At 53.4% G+C, this 24,901-nt stretch overlaps 3 protein-coding genes across 5 annotated transcripts; 1 reads left to right on the top strand and 2 right to left on the bottom strand.

Annotated features, from left to right (window-relative positions):
- The first annotated feature begins 5,760 nt into the window (after positions 1-5,760).
- Positions 5,761-8,587, top strand: RNF26 (ring finger protein 26). Its single transcript, XM_003910830.5, has one exon. The coding sequence runs from the start codon at positions 6,389-6,391 to the stop codon at positions 7,688-7,690; it is 1,302 nt and encodes a 433-aa protein (XP_003910879.1). The 5' UTR covers positions 5,761-6,388; the 3' UTR covers positions 7,691-8,587.
- A 1,629-nt stretch (positions 8,588-10,216) lies between these two features.
- On the bottom strand, positions 10,217-12,214 carry C1QTNF5 (C1q and TNF related 5). 2 transcript variants are annotated; one of them, XM_003910832.3, is made up of 3 exons: positions 11,966-12,214; positions 11,455-11,711; positions 10,217-11,118 (listed from the first exon to the last, which is right to left on the bottom strand). In XM_003910832.3, exons 2-3 carry the CDS (start codon positions 11,666-11,668, stop codon positions 10,601-10,603), a joined length of 732 nt encoding a protein of 243 aa, XP_003910881.1. In that variant the 5' UTR covers positions 11,669-11,711; positions 11,966-12,214; the 3' UTR covers positions 10,217-10,600. The 2 variants fall into 2 exon arrangements, with proteins under 2 accessions (XP_003910881.1, XP_009185748.1); XM_009187484.4 differs by lacking the exon at positions 11,966-12,214 and having other exon boundaries at positions 11,455-11,837.
- A 528-nt stretch (positions 12,215-12,742) lies between these two features.
- MFRP (membrane frizzled-related protein) lies at positions 12,743-19,812 on the bottom strand. 2 transcript variants are annotated; one of them, XM_003910829.5, is made up of 13 exons: positions 17,745-19,812; positions 17,558-17,660; positions 17,332-17,445; positions 17,059-17,214; positions 16,705-16,918; positions 16,159-16,289; positions 15,906-16,031; positions 15,583-15,659; positions 15,088-15,236; positions 14,150-14,280; positions 13,873-14,004; positions 13,145-13,272; positions 12,743-13,059 (listed from the first exon to the last, which is right to left on the bottom strand). In XM_003910829.5, the coding sequence occupies exons 1-13, from the start codon at positions 17,796-17,798 to the stop codon at positions 12,835-12,837; spliced, it is 1,740 nt and encodes a 579-aa protein (XP_003910878.1). In that variant the 5' UTR covers positions 17,799-19,812; the 3' UTR covers positions 12,743-12,834. The 2 variants fall into 2 exon arrangements, 1 of the variants encoding a protein (XP_003910878.1); XR_004177329.1 differs by lacking the exons at positions 14,150-14,280; positions 15,583-15,659; positions 15,906-16,031; ... (4 more) ...; positions 17,558-17,660; positions 17,745-19,812 and having other exon boundaries at positions 13,057-14,004; positions 15,088-15,498.
- Between the last annotated feature and the right edge of the window lie 5,089 nt (positions 19,813-24,901).

Genomic DNA, 24,901 nt, shown 5'->3' with positions numbered 1-24,901 from the left:
TTTCAAGAGAATAAGAAGACAGGCCACACACTGGGAGAAAATATTTGCAATAGACACATCTGATAAAGGACAGTTATCCAAAATATACAAAGGACTCTTTTTTTTTCGTTTCTTTTTAATACAGGTTCTCACTATGTTGCCCAGGCTGGAGTGCGGTGGCTATTCACAGGTATGAGTGCACTACTGATCAGCACAGGATTTTTGATCTGCTCTTTCTTTCTTTTTTTTTTTTTGAGGTGGAGTCTCACTCTGTCACCAGGCTGGAGTGCAGCAGCACGATCTCAGCTCACTGCAACCCCTGCCTCCCAGGTTCAAGCGATTCTCCTGCCTCAGCCTCCCGAATAGCTGGGACTACAAGCGCATGCCACCATGCCCAGCTAATTTTTGTATTTTTTTAGAGACGGGGTTTCACCATGTTGGCAAGGATGGTCTTGATCTCTTGACCTCGTGATCGCCCACCTCAGCCTCTAAAAGTACTGGAATTACAGGCATGAGCCACCGTGCCCGACCAATCTGCTCTATTTCTGACCTGGGCTGATTCACCCTTCCTTAGGCAACCTGGTGGTCACCCACTCCTGGGAAGTTACCACACTGATACCAAACTTAGTGCAGACACTGGATTGGCATAGTGCACTACTGCCCAGAACTCCTGGGCTGAAGTGTCCTCCTGCCTTAGCCTTCTGAGTAGCTGGGACCATAGGTCTGGCATAAAACAAACTCTTAAAACTTAAAAATAAGAAAACAACCCAATCTAAAAGTGGGCCCCAAACCTTGACACCTTATTAAAGAACATATACAGATACAAAATAAGCATATGAAATGATGTTTCACCCTATGTACTATCAGGGAAATGTAAACTAAAACAACAATGAGATAACATTACATACTCATTAGAATGGCCAAAACCCAAAACTGACACCACAAAATGCCGAGGAGGATGTGCAGCAACAGGAATTATCATTCATTGCTGGTGGGAATGCAAATGGTACAGCCACTTTAGAAGATAGTTTGGTGATTTCTTGCAAAACTAAAAATACTCACCCCATACTTATGATCCAGCAATTGTGTTCCTTGGCTTTTACCCAATGAGTTGAAGACTTATGTCCACCCAAATGCACATGCATGTTTATAGCAGACCTTATTCATAATTCCCAAACCCGGAAGCAACCAAGATGTCATTCAATTGATGAATGGATAAATTAGCTAGTACATCCAAACAATGGAATATTGTTTAGTGTTAAAAAGAAATGGGCTATCAAATCATGAAAAGATATGGAGGAAACTTAAACCCATATTGCTAAGAGAAAGAAGCCAATCTGAAAAGGCTACATATTGTACGATTCCAACTATATGATGTTCTAGGACAGGTAAAACTATGGAACCAGTAAAAAGATCAGTGGTTGCCAGGAGTCTGGGGGGAAGGAGGGATGAATAGGCATAGCACAGATAATTTTTAGGGCAATGAAACTGTCCTCTATAACACTGTATGATGGATAAATGTCATTAAACATTTGTCAAAACCCATAGAATGTACAACACCAAGAGTGAAGCCTAATGTAAACTATGGACTTCAGTTCATAATAAAGTATCAATATTGGTTCATCACTTGTTTAAAAAAATAACCAAACGAACAGTATTTTGGTTACACTTTTATCAATATTATTCATACTAAGTAATCATCTCAAATATCTGTGGGTAGCGCAGATGCAAGGGTAATTTGATTTTCCCTTTGAGACCATAATTTGCTCTTTGTGAATCTTCTTAACTCTGCTCAGTCTTCTAGTTTCTCCTTTCCTCCTTCCCTCCTTCCCTCCTTCCTTCCTTCCTTCCTTCCTTCCTCTCCAGGGTCTCAAACCTGTTGCCCAGGCTGGAGTAAAGCGGTGCGATCACAGCTCACTGCAGCCTCGACTTCCCAAATTCAGGTGATTCTCCCACCTCAGCTTCCCAAGTAGCTGGGACTATAGGCACATGCCACCAAGCCCAGCTAATATTTTGTATTTTTAGTAGAGACAGGGTTTCACCATGTTGCCCAGGTTGGTCTTGCACTCCTGGGCTCAAGTGATCCACCCACCTTGGCCTCCCCAAGTGTGGATGAAAAACAGGTGTGAGCCATAGTGCCCAGCCCTTCTAGTTTCTTGTCTAAATTAAATCGACTTGTTTTAACAGCATTTAGCCAGCATTCCCATCATGTATCCAAGAGTAGTTGTATGGTCAATTGTGATATAGTTTTTTCCAAGATATTTCATCTTTGGGCACATCCAGAATATTGCATATGATCTTTTTAGTTTTTCAAAGATGCCATTATTCTCAGCACAATTAGGCTGTGTCTTCTAATAACTAGTTCAACTATGTGCCACACAGGGGACATATCATCAAAAAAATGCTTCTAGATTTTTGGCCAAAATCCTGGCTTGTTCATCTTTATTATCTTTACTAACCATGTCATTGCTGTTATCAGACTTGCCCTTGATAATCTTTTAAATCAAAGACTAAAATTGTAAGTAGGTTTTTTCCTTAGTGCAAAACTAGGGAAAACTAGTTTTTCCTTAAGTCAAAACTAGAATGTAGCTAGTTAAATACACATGCGTGTTTCTCTAGATTTACATATATGCAAATTTAAAGAGAAATAGGTATTAATATTGAAAAATGTTCCTTAGCCACATTGCACAAACCACGTTAATTTCTTTTCTTTTCTTTCTTTCTTTTCTCTTCTCTCTCTCTCTCTCTCTCCCCCCCCACTTTCTTCTTCTTGTAAGATGTGTAGGACAGAGCCGGCACGGTGGCTCAGGCCTGTAATCCCAGCACTTTGGGAAGCTGAGGTGGGCAGATTGCTTGAGGCCAGGAGTTCAAGACTGGCCTGGCCAACATGGCGAAACCCCGTCTCTACTAAAAATACAAAAGTTAGCTGGGTGTGGTGGTGCACGCCTGTAGTCCCAGCTACTGAGGGAGACTGAGGCACAAGAAGCACTTGAGCCTGGGAGGTGGAGGTTGCAGTAAGCTGAGCTCGTGCCACTGCACTCCAGCCTGGGTGACAGAGCAAGACTGTCTCAAAAAAAAAAAAAAAAAAAAAAAAGATGTGCAGAATTGCTGAAGAGCTTCTTCGGCCCTGAACCGTGTTGTTTGCAGAGCTGATGTTTGGGGTTATAGGCTTTTCCATACCAGTAACGAACACTGGATCCTGACTGACAGAGGACCCCAGGTGCTCCTTTATGGAGACATTTTTGGCTATGTTTGTAATACTTGGGGTCCTCTGAAGCTTGGGTGGCACTGGGAGGGAACAGGGTAGAGAGTACAAGGATGAAAGCAAACCTTCTGTGACTATATCTTTTTATAAAGTTTTGACTTTGGGACTCTGTAAATGATTTGCATAATTAAAAAAGAAAATATAAAAGACCAGCCAAAAACCATGGCAATAATATAGATTTTACTGAATGATTGATGAGGAGACGATGGGGAGGGCCATAATACACACAATAGCATAAAACAAAAGCCCTGAATTAGACATTCTTTTCTGGTTTTTCCAATCTCTTAATCCTCAATCCTCATAGTCTCTGAAAATCCCTTCTATTGTCCCAGCTAGAATCTTACACTGAGCAAAACAAAACAAAACAAAACAAAACAAAACAAAACAAACCCTAGATCTGTAGTTAGCACAACCGCCAGAGCAGGCTTCCAGAGGGCTTTACACTGCATCTTCCATTAGAAAATACTGCAAGGATAGAGCTTCAAGGTGTTCAGCTTTCTCAATATCTGGCTTATTTTCTTCTCAATCCCTCGGACTAACATTGTCAAACAATTTGAACTTCCTCCCTAAAGCTAGTTGGAGTGTTTGTCCCTGCCCAAAGCAGGACTACCTGCTAGGTTTCCTGGGAGTCAAGGGTTGTGGCTCATTAAAGATGGCTTTGCATTAGTGAGTCTCAGATCACTCAAAGGGGAGGTCTTGGTCCTAAACAAATGGAAATACTCTCTTAGAGGATCCTGCCAACTCTGAGAAGGCCTCTACATGCTTCTTGGTGTGGAAAACTGGCCAGTTAATTGCACATAGTCCAGGCACAGCACGTTTGTCAGGTTTGACTTTGGACATAATGAGTAGGAAGCACCAGTGGGATACCCAGGAACTCTTCATGTCCAGGAAGCAGCTGGAGCCTGAACTTTGCAGGACAGGTTCAGGCTGAAGACACAAATTTAGAAATCATTGTGTATACAGGAGAGGAGGCTATGATGGAAACAGAAAGAATATAGGAAAGGGTAATGCCTCTGAGGCAGGAAGTGGTCAGTGGTGTCAAGTGCTGCAGGAAGATTGATTAATAACAACACAGTGTTCACTGGACAAGTAAGATCCCTGAAGAGGAGATGGTACGGGTGATGGGATCCAGTGTCTTGAAAGGGAAGTGGGCACATTCTCCAAGATTTGACACTGGCAGGAGGATGCAAGTGGGAAAATAAAAACATCAGCAACACATCACAACACAACAAACCATAACCTGGGCAGGGCCTGAGAGCAGCGAGAGAGAAAGGGTAGGAAGAAGCCAGAGGAGTTTCAGCGCCTGCAGTCCTTCCTCTGCACCGTAGCGTAGCCCCTACCACGACCCCACGGCCTCAGTAAAGGTTTGCTGCACACCTCAACTTCTTATCAGTGATGCTTTGGAGAATGAAGGACTCCGAGGCAGTGTTCAGGGCAGAGTGAAGGGGGATGGACAATTTGAGGAGCCCAGGAGTGGAGATGGAGAATTCAACCCAAGTAGGAAATTCAGCAAAGGTAACCAGGGGAAAGATAAGTCCGCTAGGAGTCCGCTAAGTATCCTTGGAGTTAGTAGAAAATCCCAGGATTCCCAATATATTTGGGATGGGGTTTCAAATATATTTTGACTATTGTTTGAGTATTAAAGAAAAGGGCAGGGCCAGGCTTGGTGGCTGACGCCTGTAATCTCAGCACTTCGGGAGGCCGAGGTGCGTGGATCACGAGGTTCAGGAGCTGGAGGCCAGCCTGGCCAACATGGTGAAACCCCGTCTCTACTAAAAATACAAAAATTAGCCGGGTGAGGTGGTGGGCGCCTGTACTACCCGGGAGGCTGAAGCAGGAGAGAATCGCTTGAACCCAGGAGGCAGAGGTTGCAGTGAGCCGAGATCGCGCCACTGCACTCTAGGGTAGGAAGGCCCAGGGTAGGAAGCTGAGCTGTTTCGAAATCTGTAGCCACCTTTTCTCAATGACAATGAAGTAATCTTCCAAGATGTTGAAAAACCTGGTGCGGAAAGTTTGGAGTAGCAGTTTGGGAATCCCCTGTAATAATCCGGCTTGTGAACCTCAGGCACTGTCTTAAAATTTTTTGTATCCTCAATGCACTGTAGGAGCTCAACAAATGATAGAATAGATGAATAAATAGAGGAGAATGAGGAGACGGATCTGAACAGGCTGCGAAGGAGGTGCTATTCCAAAGCCCAGCCCAGAGGCAGTGACCTCGGACCCAAGCCAAAAAAAACAGCTCGCGTTCAGAGGCCGGGAGAAAGAACAGCTCCCAAATTAAGGGGAGTCCAAGGCCTTGCTCTTTTAGAGGGCGGGGCTAGGAGAACGTATTCCGACGCTGCCCGTCAACGAGCCAATCCCCGCCTCAAGGGGGAGGGGATTTAATCTGTCGCCGCTCCTTCCCTTTGGAAAGTAAATACGTTCGGGCGCCATTCAAACGGACCAATGAGTGATTGACGTTGTTGCGGTTGGCCCTCACCGATTGGCTGGAGTTTGTCGTCCCTCCCTCTCGTCATCCCTCTGGCTCCACCCCTTTGCACACAAGATGGCGGCGCCCAGCGGAGTAGGGGCTGCGCTTGGGGTTTGCTGAAGCTGGTTGCCTCTCCCACTCCCCTTTTGGGTGCAAAGCGCCGCTAACGGGAGGACGGGGGCCGGGCGGGGACAGGGGCACCTGCGTAGCTGGACTGCGAGCCCGCGCCCAGCTTGCGTCGACCCCACCCGGCCCCGGCCCGACCCGACCCGACCCGACCCGATCCGATCCAATCCGATCCCATTCCATCCGTTCCCCGTCTCCTCCCGGTCTGACCCATTGCCCGGCCGTGGTTCGCCACACCAGGCATCCAAAGCTGAGGTCGCTCCTACGGCCTGGGCTCGCCTTCGCTTTGGAGATGTTTGGGCTCTTCCCTCCCAAACAGCCCATCTTCAAAACCTGGACTCTTGGACTGGCACCTGGCCCCCTTTCCCTCTACCAAGACTCCTCTTCCCTCTTACCCACTTCTTCCTCGGATTCTTGGTACCCCCTGTGTTGGAGACTGCTCATTTTCCTTCCAAATTAATCCCAGACCCCCTAAAATATTGACAACCTTGACAACCCCACAACCGAGGAGCCAGACTTTCTTTTGGACTAACCTCCATAGCCCTATCATGGAGGCAGTGTACCTGGTAGTGAATGGGGTGGGCCTGGTGCTGGACGTGCTGACCTTGGTGTTGGACCTCAACTTCCTGCTGGTGTCCTCCCTCCTGGCTTCCCTGGCCTGGCTCCTGGCCTTCGTCTACAACCTGCCGCACACGGTACTGACTAGTCTTCTGCACTTGGGCCGCGGAGTCCTGCTTTCATTGCTGGCCTTGATCGAAGCCGTGATCCGGTTCACATGTGGGGGCTTGCAGGCCTTGTGTACCCTGCTCTATAGCTGCTGCTCTGGCCTGGAGAGCCTAAAGCTCCTGGGGCACCTGGCCTCTCACGGGGCACTGCGGAGCAGGGAAATACTGCACCGGGGCGTCCTCAGTGTGGTCTCCAATGGCCATGCTTTGCTGCGCCAGGCCTGTGACATCTGTGCCATTGCCATGAGCCTGGTGGCTTATGTGATCAACAGCCTGGTCAACATCTGCCTCATCAGCACTCAGAACCTCTTTTCCCTGGTGCTGGCCCTGTGGGATACAGTGACCGGGCCTCTGTGGAGGATGACGGATGTAGTGGCTGCCTTCCTAGCCCACATTTCCAGCAGTGCTGTGGCCATGGCCATCCTCCTTTGGACACCCTGCCAACTAGCCCTGGAGCTGCTGGCCTCAGCTGCCCGCCTCCTGGCCAGCTTTGTGCTTGTCAATCTCACTGGCCTGGTGTTGCTAGCTTGCGTGCTGGCAGTGACGGTGACTGTGTTGCATCCGGACTTGACCCTGAGACTGGCTACCCAGGCACTCAGCCAGCTCCATGCCCGGCCATCCTACCACCGTCTTCGAGAGGATGTCATGCGGCTCTCTCGCCTAGCACTGGGCTCAGAGGCCTGGCGCCGAGTCTGGAGCCGCAGCCTGCAGCTGGCGAGTTGGCCGAACCGCGGAGGGGCACCTGGAGCCCCCCAGGGTGACTCTATGAGGGTGTTCTCAGTTAGGACCCGGAGACAGGACACTTTTCCTGAAGCGGGGCGCAGATCAGAGGCAGAAGAGGAGGAGGCCAGGACCATCAGAGCGACACCTGCCAGGGGCCGAGAGAGGCTCAACGATGAGGAGCCTCCAGGCGGGCAAGACCCGTGGAAGTTGCTGAAGGAGCAAGAGGAGCGGAAGAAGTGTGTCATCTGCCAGGACCAGAGCAAGACGGTGTTGCTCCTGCCCTGCAGGCATCTGTGCCTGTGCCAGGCCTGCACTGAAATCTTGATGCGCCACCCTGTCTACCACCGCAACTGCCCGCTGTGCCGCCGGGGCATCCTGCAGACCCTCAATGTCTACCTCTGAAGACTCCTTCCCTACCTGCCCACCCCTCCACGCTCCACGCAGGCACTCACGCTAGGACAGCATTAACACCTCATCTCCGGGTCCTGGTCTGAATCCCTCCTACCCCTGTGGCTGTCCTGCCAAGCCTCCAAGCCATACATCCAGGACATTGAGATGGAAGACTATGATCTGGGTAGGGGCAGGATAACATAGCTTCTCCTTACCCAGTGGGTCCCTTCGATGCTGAGGGTGGTGAGTATGTCACTATGCAAGGGCCTTGAGACTGTTTGCTGTGGGCTCTCCTCCAGCTTGCCCAGGGCCCACCCAGCTGCCTCTGGGGTTACCCCTCTCTGCTTCTGGTTTTTCTGTTGGAGATCTGTAGGTCCTTTTCCTGCCTCCTTCACATTTCCTCCCCAGCTTTTGTGGCCACAACATATCAGTGTTATTTGGGTGTTTTGGCAACTCGGGCCTTCGGATGATCTTGAACCTTTGTGTTCAGCCAGAGCCCCTGTGCCCTGGTAGGCTTTGGGGTTAGTATCTCTCAGGTACCCTCAGAGCCACCTCTGCCTGTCATCGTCTAATGAGGCTCCCTCCCAACCTGATCCAAAAGCTGGGCTCACGAGTTTACCCCTGGGATGGGGGATGCATCTGCACCTGACTTTGGGACCATGTGCTCTCTGGCACCCCAGCTCACTGCAAGTCTCAGGAGGGATAACCAGATTTCTGCTCATTCCCCTTTCACTCCCACATCACACAGAAAAATGGCATTCCTCTCTGTCTCTCCCTGGCATTGGAGAGGGCAGACTGTGCACAGTTCACTAGGGTCCAAATACAGAAGGGGCCAGGGCCCAGGGGCTTGCAGCTTCCTGAGGGGTCTCTGGCCCAGTTTCCTATGAATAAAGTTATCTTGACAGCTCTGACAGTCTCTTGTGCGTCCCTGCAAGGGAGCAGTTGGTCAAGGGAACAGACCCTGCATCAGGGTCCTTCAGCCCTGCCGGAGTCAGAAGTGTGGGTTGTGGGAGTACCTGGGCTTTAACGGGGGAGACGGGGAAGGAGCTAAGATAGGCTGGGAAGACTGTGTCATGGGGAGAGAGCATGCCAGGCGTGGCTCTGTGAGCTGTCATCCCTTTTGATTTGTCCCCTTGCACACGTGGCTTTCGAAAAGCCTTCTGTATTTTTTCTATTTTTGCCCAAATTAAGCCCTTGTAGAGAGGAATGTGAACCATCTCACCCCTTGAGTCAGCCTTCCCAGCTCCTCCCCCGGCCAGTCTTCCTGGGAGGGAGCATGGGGTTCCTGCTGCCTGGAGTCCAGTCTTACCCTCGGATCCCAGGAGGAGCTGGTGTGTGTCCCTGTGTGTCTTAGCATGGGGTCTGATGCAGGGCTGGGTTGGAGTGTGGCTGCGGGACCTCCTGATGGAGGCTGCCTGAGGCCTGTCTCTAGCTCACATTTGGGCTCAGTCCCCATTGGCCGTATCTGCCCTCACATGACCAGCGGAAGAGCAGGGGCACTCCCCCATAATTGTATGTTCTGTCTGGGACCACAGTGCCTGGGACTGCCTTCAGGAAGGGGGCGCCGGTAGCTCAGGAAGAACTCTGAGGAGAGGCCCCCCTTCCTTGGGTTGAGGCTGTGCAGATGGGGCTGGGCAGTCCTGGTTTGTTAGTCATTGGGTTGGAGGTGGGCCCCCGGGTGGGGGAGCCTTGAGGGGCTTTGTGGCTAGCCTCAGACACAGTGGCTCGGCCCACCCAGGCTATGCCCAGAGCAGTGGGGGAGAGCTCCTCATCTCCACCTCAGAACTGGGAGGCTTAGGGAGGGCTTGGCACTTGCTCTTTCCTTCCCTCAATCCGGGACAGGGAGCTGAGCAAGGGGAGGCCCGGCTCCTTCCAGTCTCTGTTTAATGTGGGGATAAACATTTTATGATAGAAGATAAACTTCCTGAGTTGGGAGTAAAGGACTCCCCTTTTCTTCCATCTGCATCTGGAATTCCTTTGGCCGACCTCAATACCCCTCCTCCCCCTCACCACCCATAGTCAGGAGCTCAAGCTTCCCAGTATCCCTGCGGCGTTCTGGGGCCAGGGCACCCCCTTGTGGTCATCTCAGAAACTACTTATCTCTAGACGCCCAGGGAGGCCACTCACTCGGGTTACAGAGCAATAGCTTTCCAGTCATCTGGGGACCAGGCAAGCAGCCAGGGCAGTCATAGACGAAAGTCCTCGGCTCTTTTTTGTTGGATCGGGGCAGGGGCATGTGTGGTGCAGGCAGCCCCTATGTGGTTTAGTTGGCATCTTTGAATTAGAAAAAGGTACCCCCTTTCTTAAGGGTGGCTGGAGCCCTACACCAGGAGGGCATCCCGCTGTCAGACACTCCTATTCACAACCTAGGTGGCGGCTCTGTGGAGCAGCCTCTCATTCCCCTGGGCCGGCTTCCTGTATATCTGTCCCATATCTCTATTTCATCCAAGAACCCTCCCTTCTGCCTGAGTACCCCTCCACACCATGATCCCAGAAACAGAACCCCCACCGCTAAAGAAGAAAGGCTGGAGCCAGTAGGAGTGTTCTTCGATTTATTGAGTGATCTCAGTAAAGGGCCGGCCCCATGCGCAGGAGGGGGTGAGGAGGATCCAGAGAAGCAGAGGACCAGGAAGAGAGCACCCCACCATGGGCTCCTGGGCCAGAGCAACCGGGGGACTCACACTTGCCAGCACAGCACACTCCTCTGGTCTTGGGCAGAAATCCAGTCACTGCCCCATGCTGCCATACCTGATTGTAGACAGCCACTGTCCCCATTCCTTGCCAGCAGCAGGACAGAGAGGCCCCTACCCCACCTCCCTAGTCATTCACAATATTCCAGGGGGGCCAGCCCTCCTGGATGACCTGGTTGTCAGCGTCACACCCTCCTCCTAGGAGTGAGCGTGAGCCCACTTTGCAGTGGCATTAAGCGAAGACTGGGGAGCTGTGCCAGTCAGAGTACACCAGAAATCCGGAGAAGGTGCTGTCTGTCTTGATGCTGGCATAGATGCCAATGTAGTCACCCACACCCACCTGCACCCACACTTGGTCCTCGGGCTCCAGCCTCACCATGGCGCCCCCGGAGAGCGAGGCTGGCTTGGGCCAACCCCCGAAAAACTGGAAGAAAGAGGCAATGGATTCGCCGTTCTTCACCAGATCAAACTGCAGGCTGGCCCGGTATACAGTGGCATGGACGGCGAAGTAGTAGACCCCAGGCACCTGGCAGGTGAACTTGCCAGTGACGGCGTCGTAATGTCCCTGCTCGTTCACCAGCACGCGGTCGAAGGGCAGGGGAGCATCAGACGGCGGAGGCAGCCGGCTCTCGGAGCGCTTGGCGCTGAAGGCGGATCGCGGAGGCACCGAGCACTCGCCTGCAGGCCCGGTGGGCCCCGCGGGTCCCGCCTCTCCTCGCGGCCCGGGCTCCCCTCGAGGTCCCGGCAGCCCTGCAGGGTAAGCGGGGCGGCAGGTTGAGCGTAGCGGCCGGGTCAGCCCGCAACAGGGCGGCGACTCTAAGGTCACCGTACCCCTCCCCGCCCCTGCCTGAGCTTCGGCCAGCGCCTCCTCCCGCACGGGTACCTCCTCCACCCATTCCCGCAGGGCAGATCTAGGGGGCTGGCCAAGGGGGCGCCCGCCGCCTGGGCCCTTCCTCCGCTCTGGGCTGCAAAACTCAGGGAGTGGCGCCCCCTGGCGGGAGCCCCGAGCCCCGGGCACTGGGAGTGGGAGCTGCGGCGGAGCCTGCTCGGACGTCGCCACCTACAGCTGCTACGGTGCCTTCTTACCCGGCCTCCCGCCCTCGCCTTTCTCTCCCGGAGCCCCGGGCGCGCCGTCGCGGCCGTCGCGGCCATCGCGGCCCGGCAAGCCCTGGCTGCCGTGGTGGCCCGGCGTGCCTGGAAGGCCGGGGTGCCCCGGGCACAGGCTGGGGATCTTGTTGTCGTCCAGTGGGGGCGAGCCGGCCGCCAGGCCCAGGAGCAGCAGGACAAGGAGCGGCCTCATAGCGCTGGCACCGGGAGCCCGAACGCCGGGGTCCTCTCGCAGTCTGTGGGCCAGGCAGGACTGGAGTCGGGACCCAGAATCCTGGGACCTACCTCGATCCCCACCCCGGCGCTGCCCAGTCGGTCCCCACCCCACTGCTGTGCCCCTGAGGCTGAGCGCCCACAGGGCCGAACACCCGAAGAGCACAGGCAGGCGAGAGCGGGTAGGAGCGGCCAGCCCTCCCTCCCACCGCCGGCCCGCGCCAGCCTTTCCCACAGTCCCCTCCCCAGCCCCTTTCCCCTCCTCCGCCAGACTCACCCCGCCTCCCGGCTCCCTGATGGCCTCCTTCGGGGCGCTCGCTACTCCGGACCCTCCAGTCGGTGGTGCTCCAGCCCCCGCGCCTCTCCCCGGCGAGGCGCCCCCTGCCCTGCCGTCACCCCAGTCCTGGTTCGCTGCCTGCCGGCTCCGCTCTTCTCCTCCCAGACTCCAAGAGGAAACCAGTTGTTCGGGGGCCAAGAGCTCCCGGACCGGGAAATAGCTGGGAAATAACTCGTGGTGTCGCCCGGCGGCCGGCCAAAGTTTAGGGGGAGAAAGGAGGGGTAGAAAGACTTGAGCTGGGCACAGAGAGGCAGAGCTTCGAGAGACGGACACACAGGGCACCTCCTGCTCCCAGGGCCGGAGGAGAGGCGGGGCAGTGGCAGAGACCAAGGACCAGACCCCATTTCAGGGAGAAATACGTAGGGAGATGAGGGTGGAGAGTTCTAGAGGCAGACAGCCAGTTGGATCCCTAAGGCCTAGGACACGGCCTGCCACATGAGTAGATGCTCAGTACATTTCTGTTGAATCAAGGAAAAGGTCAGAAGGCAGGCGATAGAGAAGCTGAAAAAGCAGATGGAAAGGGGAAGAGGCAGAAGGCGGGAAGTCTGGGTCAGAGGCCTGGATGGGAAGCGGTCTCGATTGTCCAGTGGCACAGTGTGGGGCCAGTCAGCAGCCTGGGGCCAGTAAGGGGACAGGAAGGTGCAGGGAGGGTCCCATGAGCCTCAGCTGAGGACTTCTCCTCCCCCTCCCTGGGAGCCCCAGAGAAGATAGTTAGAGACCCTGCTGGTGCCCCTTCCTTTTTCCCCTGTGTGCCAGTCCTGACGGGCAAAAGAGGACGGGCAGAAAGAGGGCAGGGGCTGGCTTCAGGGTCAGGGCTGGGAGCAAGCTTCCAGACCAGCTGCCTCTGGCAGTCTGTTGCAGTTGAAGGGCCAGGGGGTGCCCAGTAGTGCCAGGCCAGACTGGCACTGGTGCTCTGCTTCCTGGCAGACAGAGCGGCAAGGGGGCAGAACACTGCCTAGTGGGGTGCAACGGGGCACAAGCAGCCCACACAGGAGCCTCCGGAAATTCTGGTAGCAGGGCAGGCTTGTCAGGCTCTGCGGAGGGACAGCGGCCTTTAGGCACCTGCTCCCAGGCTCCCTCCCCTCCCAGGCCTGCCCTCCTTCCCTCCACCCAGAAGACCTTGTAACCGCTGAGGACTTCTACCACCTCCTCCTGAGTGGCCATGCCCACCCAGATGTTAGGGAAGGCCGTGGTGTTGTAGCTCAGACCGAGGCACATCTCCACCTGGACAGGCTCACAGGCCAGCTCTGCAGGGGTGGAGGGGAAGGCCACTGTGGGGACTGCTCACTGGCTGTGTGGCCTGTGGCAAGTCACCGAATCACTTGGTCCTGTGTGTACATGGGTCCAATGGGGGTGGTTGTGAGGAAGCAAGAGGATAACAAGGAGAGAGGCTGTACACACACTGAGGATCCCTGCCATCCCTGAGAGCCTGCTCCAGCATCAGTTGCCAGCCCTGGGCATCACGCAGGCACGTCTTTGATCTCAGGGAACATGGGGCACCTGCATTTGCAGGGACCGCTTGGGCATCTGGAAGAAACCCCCTGCTCTGTGTAAGAGGATGCCTTCATCTTACATGGGCTGTGGAAAGGGGCTCTGGGTGACAGAAGGGACTGGTTCTTGGAGTCCCACCACTGATTCCCAGATTCCCATTTCCCTTGGGGTGACACTCAGTGCCATTGCCACCACCAGCCGAGTGTCTTCCAGGACTCTGCGAAGTGGTCCCAGAGTCAGCTGGCCCCGCCCCCTCAGGGAGGATGGGATGGGATGGGACGCTATTCAGTACAGCAGCAGGGTTCTGTGAGGTGAGCACCCAGCCTGTTCAGGGTCCCCAGGGGCAGGCTTCTCACCTGGGGGTGGGAACAAGGGGCGGCTGCAGTTGTCATCGCTGCCATCGGTGCAGTCTCTCCACATGTCACACATCCACTGCACACCCTTACACCCTCCTGCCTGGCAGGAGAGCTCACTGGGCCCACAGGGGTCTGCAGGCACAAGGGGCATGGCAGTGCCCGGGGACATACCTACACTCCCAGTACCCCCAGAGTGTCTTGACCAGGGTCCAGAACCCTTCTCTGTCCCCCTGGAGGTGCCTCTACTGCCCACACCCACTTGCCCAGGGGCACCTACTCTCCGTGGCATTGAAGGCCAGGTAGGTGGCTGAGAAGCCTCCACTGCTGATGCCATGATCTGTCCTAAAAAGCACAGCCAGCTCATGGTGTGAGGAGACGAGGTGGGGGGGTGGCTCTGCTCCACAGAACCTGCCCAAAGCAGATAGCAGTTCTGGGCACCAGCCCTGGCTGACTGAGGGGGCACTGCAGCCTCCCACAGGCCTGGCTCTGAGCTGGAGCCCTGGATGATGCCAAAGTTGATGGGAGACACAGGGTTAGGGTCTGGTGAGGAAGACACACATATTCAGCAGACAAAGCATTAAACAAACTGCTTGAACTTGAGCCACTTCGAGATGGGGAAAAATCAGCAGGGCAGCCTGGCATTGTGGCTCACACCTGTCATCCCAGCATTTTGGGAAGCCAAGTCGGGAGGATCACTTGAGCCCAGGAGTTTGAAACCAGCCTGGGTGATATAGTAAGACCTTGTCTTTACAAAAAAAATTAAAAAAATAAATTATCTGGGCGTGGTGGCATGTGCCTGTGGTCCCAGCTACTTGGGAGGCTGAGGTGGAAGGAGCACTTGAACCTGGGAGGTCAAGGCAGCAGTGAGCCATGATAGTGTTACTGCACTCCTGCCTGGGTGACAAAGTGAGATTCTGCCTCAAAAAAAGAAGAACAAGAAAAATCAATGAGGGTTTGTAAGGGAGGTGGAGGTGGCCCCTGCCGGTGGGGAGAAACTGGGGCAGGGAGAGGTTTGGGGAAGGACCTCCTGGGCACAGGGAGAGTGTGGGGTGAAGGTTTTGAGGTGAGAGCTGTCTTTAGGGTAATGGTGAAGAGACCCCCGGCCTAGAGTAGCAGAAGAAAGTGAAGCTGGGGAATGTGCTGGGCCGACACGGAAGGCGGGGGTGGCAGACTGTGAGGATGGAGTTATCCGTGGCTCTTCCCTGGCTCCTGTACCTGCCCAGGAGGCTGAAGGCCCCTGAGCTGCTGGTCTCATACACCTCCACGTAGTCAAACTTGCACTCATCCTGAGCCTCCAGGCTGAAGTTGTGGAACTGCAGTTCTATGCTGTGTCCAGCCGGCACCGAGATATGCCAGGTGCAGAGCTGGGGGAGGGCACAGGTGGGCAATTCATGACCCCTTCTGTCTCATCCTGGGCACCCAGGCTGAGCTCCAGAAGGGTCTTCTTCCCCCACTGCTGGCTGGGGGGTGGGGTCACGCTTTCATCATTGGTGGCTCTTAAGGGCCTGGTTTCAGAGGTGAGTTGACCCAGTGTGGGCACATCTGGGTACACATCAGGCACTTACTAATATCCCCCATCCCCCGTCTGCTTGATCTGTGACCTTCCCAAGTAGAAGGTAGTGTCTATCATGCCGTTCCCATTACACTGACTTGGGTGCTCAGGTGCTTCCACGTGTGCCCCTCCCCCTCTGCATGGAGCACCGTGCTTACCTGTTGGTGAGGGTACTGCTGCAGGTAGTTGGGAGTAGAGAAAGTGCCCTGGAGCCCAGTCAGATTCCCCCCACACCCTGTAGAGAGATGAAAGGGCTCATGAGTTTGCTAGGATCCGTGCTTCCATCCAATAGTGATTGTGGGCAGTGACTGCAGAGCAAGAGTTTTGGCCATGCCCATGGGAAGCAAGTTCTGGGCCAAAGAATGACAAAGGAGGAGATGCTGGCGGAGGCCCTGGTTTGAGGCTGGACCAGAGCTGGGGGGCCCAATTTGAACCCAGATCAGATGCCTGAAGACAGGACCCCCCCATGCCTGGCCCGTACCCGAGAACTTGGCACTGCAGTTGGTCTCATCGCTGCTGTCAGCGCAGTTGGCAAAGCCATCACACACTGAGTCAGGTAGCAGACAGATGAGCTGGTCACAGCGGAACTCATCATGGGCACAGCTCCCTGGGTGTGGGCACCAGGAGTCAGGGAGGCCCCGAGTCTCCACCCCTTTGGCAGGGCTGGGAGTGGGTGGAGGGGAAGAAAGTGGACACTCAACAGGCAGCTGGGGACATGGTGGGAACACACTCACCATGCCCAGGGGCCACAGCCTGGTACCAGGCATGGAAACCAAATCCTTCCACACTGCTGTCAGAGACGAAGGCCACCAGGAGGTGGCTGGCATTGGTGTTGAGCGTGGGGGGAGGCACCCTCCCACAAATCCTGCAAGAAGCCGGGTTGGGGGTGATGGAGGCTCCAGGAGCAGGGCCAGCCAGAGAGGAGCTTGCCTGGGCCTTGCAGTCCTATTTTCTTAACCCCCAAACTGGTCACCATGTGGTCAAAAAGTCTCCTCTGATGTCCCAGGGAGCTCTGACCTTCTTAGCATCTGCACATTTATCCTTGTAGCATTTACTCATAGGAAGATAGAAAGGAGATCCATGTTACAGACTAGGAAACAGGTCAGAGAGGGGAAGTGATCTTCCTCACGGCACACAGCAAGGTGGTGGCAGAGCTGGGCCCAGAGGTCTAGTCTCTCAGTTTCTTCCTTGGTTAGCCCTTCCCCCTGCCACTCCCTGATTCTGCTCTTTAGATAGTGGTTCAGGACACGGTGGGATGTCCTGGGGACAGAGGGACCTACCTGAGGAGGGAGCCTTCAGGCTCAGGGGAGATTTCCAAGCGATCAAAAAGGCAAGAGGCCACACTCTCTATGCTGAGGGCTTCGATTTTGAGCTGTATTGCATGGTCTGTGGCCACCTGGATGCGCCACATGCAGTGGGTGTTGGGGGGGTAAGGGTCTGGGTAGTTGGGACTGCTGAAGAAGCCCCTTGGGCCAGAGAGGAGGCCTCCACAGGCTGCGGAGATGGAGGTCAGAGTTCAGAGGTCAAAACGAGTGAGGTCCTTTATTCTCCAAGGTACCTCTTCCTCACCCTCCCCTCGCCCCCACCCCATCATCTTGGGCCCTTCTCCGGGAAGACCTGCCCTGAGTACTCACTGGCCTGTGGGGAGGGGCTCACACCTGACTCCTGCTGCCCTTTAGGGGTCCCAGCTGCCTGAGAGGTGGTGATGGTGGGGGTGGTGGTGGTGGTGGTAAGGCCTCTGGCAGGCAGTGGGCTATGGGAGGCCCCAGGTAGGGGTGCAGCCTGCAGCTCTGGAGGCGGGAAGATGGAGGGTGGCGTTCAGAGGAGCTGGATCCTGGGAGGCTGGGAGAGCGGCTGATGGAATTTCATTCCAAAGCCCTCCTTTCAAGTTGTCCCCGGGTACTTACGGGCCAGGATGATGGCCACCAGCAGCCCGAGCAGCAGGAGCAGCAGGCTGGCGAGCAGGAGGACACAGAGCCAGGAGAAACGGCAGTCTGGCCGCAGCCCTCGAGGACGCCGACCTGCGACCCGGCAGGTGGGGTTTTGAGAGCCCCTTCTGTTGGGCATTTCTCGTGCTGCCCTTGGCTCCTGGGCCTCTCTGTCCTCCCCCAGGTCACCCCCTGGGATGGTTACCGTGCCAGGGAGCTGGGACACTATAGCTGGCATCCTCTGGGAAAGCTGGGGGAGGGCAGGATGGCCCAGACTCAGGCTCGAAGGCAGGATTGCAGAACTCGGTCTGGAAGGGAGAGACTTGAGGGCTGAGGCAGTGGTGACCACTGGGGTGCTGGGTCTTAGGAGCACGATTCTATGTGGCCCTTACCTTGCTCGATTCTGTTGCCTCCACGCAGAGGATGACATCTGAGTAGTCCTTCATGGCCCAAGGCTCTGCATGGCTTTCTGGAGTCCCTGTGACAGCCCAAGACCCCCAAGGGCCCACTCTCTGACCACAAACTCCCTATCAAAGGGGCAGCCTCTACTACCCAAGGGAAAAGGTTGCCAGGCTAGACCAGCTCTTGGGCTCTCCTTGGTAGAGTGGTTTGGCCTATGGGCTACTCTGTCTCTGTGTGAGGGAAGGGATGGCAGCCAGGAAGAATTCACAAAGGCACGAAATGGTCCCTTAATCCCACTCAGCTGAGGATGCCGAGGCCAAGTCCCTGGCACAGGGTGGCCGTTCTTAAAGGCACAGGCGGTGGCTGAGAACACCCAGCAGAGGAAACTAGGTGCTCTGTGCGGGGGTGTGACGAGGGGAGCTCTCCATCCCCAGCACCCAAGGCACTGAGTGAGCACTTGGGGGGTCGCTGGGAGAGGAGAGAAGTTGCAGGCAGAAGGGAACCTTGGGTGGTCTGAGAAAGAAGCAGGGTGGAGGGGGTGGACAAAGCCAGCTGCCCACCTTTCCTCCCCACCAGGGTTACAGGGGCACTGGCCAGGTCAGGTCTTTGGAAGGGCCCTGGTAGATCACCAGTGGGTGTGACCAGGACAAGGAGAGAAGGACATGGCGTGAGCCAGGGACTGACTGCTCATTCCTGGGACCTCTAAACCCACAGGAGAAAGGACAGGGAAGGGGGAGAAGGTGCCCAGGTCTTAGGGAGGGTTGGGGTGTGGAGTCTAGCCATCGGGGCTGTTGCACGGTAGGAAACCCACACACTGCAAACAAGATTACTGCACGCCTCTTTCTCCATGGGCGAAGTCCTCTTGGAAAATCCCAGCCTAGCCCTGCTGTCCTCAGGGAGAAAGGAAAGGGATTGGTAATCTGTTTTGTGTTAGCCATGCTTAGGCCGAGAGTTTGGCAGGGAGGGAAGTGGGGAGAGAGCCTCATATTTCTGGCTACTATTTGTAGAATGTCTGGGCAAGAGGGCTACATGCAGTTTCTCTCCTTCCATAACTATAAGGTAGCGTCACCATTTTACAAATGCTGGTGCTGGGCTCTGAGAGGTTACATCACTTTCCCAAGGTCACACAGCTGGTAAGATACAGAGATGAGAGTTGAGCCTAGGACTGGATAGAGCTTAGGCTCACGTTTTCTATGATGTACCTCTTTCACCCCACATTGGGGCTGAGGCATGCTGGGGTAGCAGAGGGATCAGAGTGACACAGGGGCAGAGTGAGGAACCCCTTGGGGATGGAAGCAAAGAGGGCAGGCTGCCCTCCTTGCACTCAGGAAAGGAGATGCCTCCACCCACACGTTTTTCTCCATTTGTTACTGGAGGGCCTTAGTTTGCTTTTGTCTAGGAGGTCAAGCTGTTTCCTGGAACCTTGGAAGTCTAATGGTACTTGGTCTTTAGGGAAGAGACTTTTTGGGAGCTGTAGGGACAGGTGCTCTTGGAGAGGATCAGACAGTTCCTGACCACAAAGTACTTCTCATTCTGGCTGGATCAAGACAGGATCCCCTGTCACACAGTATGTGAAGAGCCTTGCCACAGGGGCAGCTTCATGGACACAGTGGCCCTGCGCTGAGCTTTGAGGATGATTGGCTGGGCGAGCCATGCCCCTGGGTCTGCTCCTCTGAAGCCGCTCTTTCGCTGTCATCATTGAGAGAGAGGCTGCTGTGCCGGGGTTTGGCTGGGCACTGGGCTCTTGGAGCTGACTGAGACAAGGTGCCCTCGTCTCAAGGAGCCCCTGCTCTGCTGTGACAGCTCTCAAAGTGGGGCCCGGGGCCTTCTTTTAGAGGGCTTGAGAGCTTAGAACTAGGCTCGTAATAACACTAAGACATGATGTGCCTTTTTCACACTCATTCATGTTTTCCAGACGCTCCATGACATGTGATATGACATCGGGTTGAATGCTGAAGGAGACGCAAGTCCAGCTGCCTTCTATTAAGCCAGATGCTAAAGAGATTTGCACAAATGTAAAACGATGCTGCCATTCTTACTAATTTTTTTTTTTTTTTTTTTTTGAGACGGAGTTTTGCTCTGTTGCCCAGGCTGGAGTGCAATGGTGAGATCTCAGCTCACTGCAACCTCTGCCTCCCGAGTTCAAGTGATTCTCCCATCTCAGCCTCCTGAGTAGCTGGGATTACAGGTGTGCACCACCAAGCCCAGCTAATTTTATCTGACCCACCCCAAAGTAGAACCAGGGGTTTCTCCATGTTGGTCAGGCTGGTCTCATACTCCTGACCTCAGGTGATCCACCTGCCCAGCCTTCCAAAGTGCCAGGATTACAGGCATGAGCCACTGCGCCTGGCCCATTCTTACTAATTTTTTTTTTTTTGTTTCAGAAAATATAGGTGGTTGTTTAAAAAAATTATTATTTTTATTTTTTTTAGTTATACTTTTAGTAGAGACAGGGTCTCACTATGTTGCCCAGGCTGGTCTCAAACTCCTGGACTCAAGTAATCCTCCTACCTCAGCCTCCCAAAGTGCTGGGATTATATGGTTTTTAAAAAAATTATTGGCCGGGCACGGTGGCTCACGCCTGTAATCCCAGCACTTTGGGAGGCCAAGGCGAGTGGATCACGAGGTCAGGAGATTGAGACCATCCTGGCTAACATGGTGAAACCCCATCATCTCTACTAAAAATACAAAAAAGTTAGCCGGGCGTGGTGGCGGACGCCTGTAGTCCCAGCTACTTTGGAGGCTGAGGCAGGAGAATGGTGTGAACCCAGGAGGCGGAGCTTGCAGTGAGCCGAGATCCTGCCACTGTACTCCGGCCTGGGTGACAGAGCAAGACTCTGTCTCAAAAAAAAAAAAAAAAAAAAAAAAAAAAAAAGAAAAGAAAAAAGAATGTAAGGGGGTTGGCCGGGTGCGGTGGCTCACGCCTGTAATCCCAGCACTTTGGGAGGCTGAGGTGGGTGGATCACCTGAGGTCAGAAGTTCAAGACCAGCTTGGCCAACATAGTGAAAGCCCATCTCTACTAAAAATACAAAAATTAGCCGGGTGTGGTGGTGAACGCCTGTATTCCTGGCTACTTAAGAGGCTCAGACAGAAGAATAGATTCTGTCTCAAAAAAAAAAAAAAAAAAAAAGAAAGAATGTAAGGGAGTCTTTTGAGAAGTGTGGTTCACTGGACAGAGATGAAGAGAGTTTACTGGGCCGTAAGTCCGGAGATTAAATGCTGTGTAAACTGAAGAAGCAATGGCTTCCTCTGATGGGGCCAGCAGGAGGACTTCCTGGAAGAGATGAGCCTTTAAAGTTTGAGGGTTGAAAAGGATTTGAATAGGCAGAACTTGGGGGTTGGGTAGGGAATTCCAGGAAGGAGGAGAGGCTTAGCACTGCCTGAGGAACTTGGTCACAACTGGCCTGTGAGTGGGGGGACAACAGAAGGGAGGCCAAGGGAAGGCCTGGTAGACCAGGAAGTTTTTCTCTGCTTTGCTGTTGCCCACGGCCATCCTGGACTACACCCAGGACTCTGCGGGCACACGCACTCCTGCACCTGGCTGCGTTATGAAGGGGTTTCTGGAGGAAAGGAAGGAAGCCAGAGGCCAGCTCAGGGTTGGGGAGTGGCACACCTAAAACACACTGAGAGTGAAATCCACTGCAGACCCCTCAGCTCATCGCCTCATTTCACCCTTATTCCAGCCCCGACAACAAGAGGAGGGAGGTGTTTTCCTCTCATTTTCTGGATGTCACCGAGGCTCCTGGAAGTTAAATGCCTTTGCCCAGAGTTGTACAGCTGCCCAGGGGCAGGGCTGGGTTGCAGAGCTGGGGCTGTTGGAGTCCTGGTTTCCACTTTTTTTGTTTTTGCTTTTTGAGACAGGGTCTTGCTGTGTCACACAGGTTGGAGTGTGATCACAACTCACAGCAGCCTCCACCTCCCAGGCTCAAGCAATCCTCCTACCTAAGCCTCCCAAGTAGCTAAGACTACATGTGTGCACCACCATGGTTGACTCACTTTGTAGAGAAGGGGGCCCCCTATGTTGCCAGGTCTTGAATTCCTGGGCTCAAACAATTCTCCTGCCAAAGTGCTGGCATTATAGGCTTCCCTGGTCTTTAGAAGCGTGGGACCTAGGAGCTCAATCCCATTACTACCTCCAAGAGGCAGATGCCCCCAAATATTGGGAAATTGGAAAAGCCAATTCCTTGATTTTGGAATGCCTATTTAATGGGCATTCTGTTTAGTTTGGGCAGTGCCATACTTACCTACATCAAGTGTATTGTTCCGGAAAAGAAGGTAGAAGCATCCAGAGACATGAGAGGAACTAAATACTTGCTAAATAGGGACAGTGTTGGTTAAAAAAAAATTTGCTGAGGATCACCCACCATGAGAATCTCAATGGAGCTTCGATGGCGTAGTCCTGGAAATGGAAGTGGGGGAAATGGACATTTGTGAAGTTGCTGAGTACCTACTATGTGCCAGACACCCACCCATCCCCTCCCCTCCCTTCCCCCCCTCTCTCCTCCCCTCTTTCCTTTTTCCCTTTCCTTTCCTCTCTCCCCACTTCCTTCAGGGTGTGTGTGTGTGACAGGGCCTTGTTCTGTCGCTTAGGCTAGAGTGCACTGGTGTGACCGTGGTTCACTGCAGCCTCAACCTCCTGGTCAATTGATCCTCCCACCTCAGCCTCCCAAGTGGCTGGTACTATGCCTGGCTAATTTTTGTCCTTTTTGTAGTGATGGGGTTTCACCATGTTACCCAGGCCAGTTTCAAACTCCTGGCTGAAAGTTATCTGCCCATCCTGGCCTCCCAAAATGTTGGAATTACAGGCATGAGCCACCGTGCCTGGCCAGACACTGTTTTTCTTAACTGGCACTCACAACTCTGAATAGGTAATGTTATGCTCAGATTACAGATGAGGAAATTGAGGCTCAGAGAGATTAAGTAACTTGCTTGGGCTGTGAATGCCAGTCTCTTTCTGCTGCCTCCTGCATTCCTGCACAGGTGCTTGTTTCTGCTCTTACAGCAATGAAGGATGGGGACCCTCAGAGGTGTCCAGCTCAGACAGTCCTACTAGGGCCCAGATAGGAGGCAGATCATGCTGGTTTTGCTGTTGGATGTGTGTGAATGTCACACTGCTGTTTGGCTCAGCTCCTAATAGACGCAGGCTTGGAAAATTTGCTGCAGAAAGTCCTGCAAAATGCTGTCAATTATTCAAACTAAAGGCAGAGTACTCAGATGGAAAGAGAACTGGATAGGCAGTCTAGATACCCAGGTTCCATCCTGTCTCTGCTCCTGACATGCTATGTGGCCTTGAGCAAGCCTTACTCTAGGGCTCAGTATCCTCACTGCCAAATTGAGATCATGGACAAGGTGACCTCTATGATCTAACTCTAAAGCTTTATAGAGGCCGGGCATGGTGGCTTACGTCTGTAATCCCAGCAGTTTGGGAGGTCAAGGTGGGCAGATCACCTGAGGTCAGGAGTTCGAGACCAGCCTGGCCAACATGGCGAAACCCCATCTCTACTAAAAATACAAAATTAGTCGGGCATGGTGGTGCATGCCTGTAATCCCAGCTACTCGGGAGGCTGAGGCAGGAGAATCGCTTGAACCTGGGAGGTGGAGGTTGCAGGGTTGCAGTGAGCCAAGATTGCTCGACTGCACTCTCAGCCTGAGTGACAGAGTGAGACTCTATCTCAAAAAAAAAAAAGAAAAAAAGTATATATATACATATACATATATATATACACATATATATACATATATATACACATATATATACATATATATATACATACACACACACACACACATATATATACGACTTTACAGAAAGAAACAAGCATTCTGAGCATTGGTCACTTAAATAAATTCTGTAAACTGGAACCAGGGAACTAGAGCTAAGTTCCCTATCTTGGGACTTGAGCATGTATTTAGAGAAAAGTGACATAGAATGATTGATAACACGGGAGTGGAGAACTTCAAGACCCACAAGTCCCATCTCAGTAATTTGCAGATGAGGCACAGAGGCCCAGAAAGAGGGAGGTTCCTGTTCAAGGTCACACAAGAGCAGTCGAAGGGGAAGCCCCTCCCCTAGGGAGAGGCCAGCTGGATCAAGAGCAAACAATGAGGGAAGAGAGCCAAGTTGCTAGGAGGCAAAGCTTGATGGACAAAAAAACGTGGGGACAGACCTGTGTGTGTTTGTGGTCTGTGTAACACTAGGACCTGTTGCCATGGGGATGAGAAAGCACCACAGATTAATTACTGAAGAGCTGGGAGCAAGGGTGGCGGGCCTGAGTGGAGCCCCTGCCCTCAATGTCACCTAGAGTCCATCTGTTCCCCAGTGGAAGACAACAAAAATTATAGGGCTGCTTCTACCTCCAGTGAAGAACTAGTCAGAGTACAGCTATTCACTTTGCTACAAGCCTAATGTTTTTATTTTGAGGGGATCCTGTTTGCCTGTGGCTTGGGGGCAATCATCAGGTTAAGATTTCCAATCACACCCTGGATCAGGCCACCCTCAGGGCAGGCCAGGGAAGTTTGGGTCCCTCAGGAAGAAATTCCAAGTTTTAAGTCACTTATTTTCAATCCCTCTTCTTCACTCTTGGGAAATGCTTAGAAAAATGCCTGTCTCCCTCCATGCGGCGGGTTTGATAGCAGCACACAGGCCTTAAGTGACAGCAGGTGCTTCTGTCTCAGCAAGGATGGAATAGTCAGGCCTTTATTTTTTAGTGTCTGGAGCAGTGGAGGCAGTGAGGAAGAATCCTCATGAAACACTCTAGGCTCACCTGGTGGAGCCTTCGGCTTCCCTACTTCTAAGACCAGCAGCAGAAATGGAAAAACTGAACAGTGCTAATGAAGAGGTGAGACCAAAGGAGACATGGGTCACCGAGTGCACCAAAGACATCACCTCTTTAGGGGTTAAATCTGAAGTCTTGAGAAAAAGCACTTTAGGGAACAAATCCTATAACATAAAGGTAACTGTTTCTAAGTATTAGGGGGGAAAGCTGAGCTCTTTGATCAAAGACTAAGCCCTGGCTGGGTGCAGTGGCTCACGCCTGTAATCCCAGCATTTTGGGAGGCCGAGGCAGGCAGATCACCTGAGGTCAGGAGTTCGAGACCAGCCTGACCAACATGGAGAAACCCTGTCTCTACTAAAAATACAAAATT

This window comes from Papio anubis, chromosome 12 (genome assembly GCF_008728515.1).
Source record: "Papio anubis isolate 15944 chromosome 12, Panubis1.0, whole genome shotgun sequence".
Taxonomy (NCBI): Eukaryota; Metazoa; Chordata; class Mammalia; order Primates; family Cercopithecidae; genus Papio; species Papio anubis.
The sequence above is the reverse complement of the archived record's forward strand: the minus strand, read 5'-3'. Positions and strand labels throughout refer to the sequence as shown.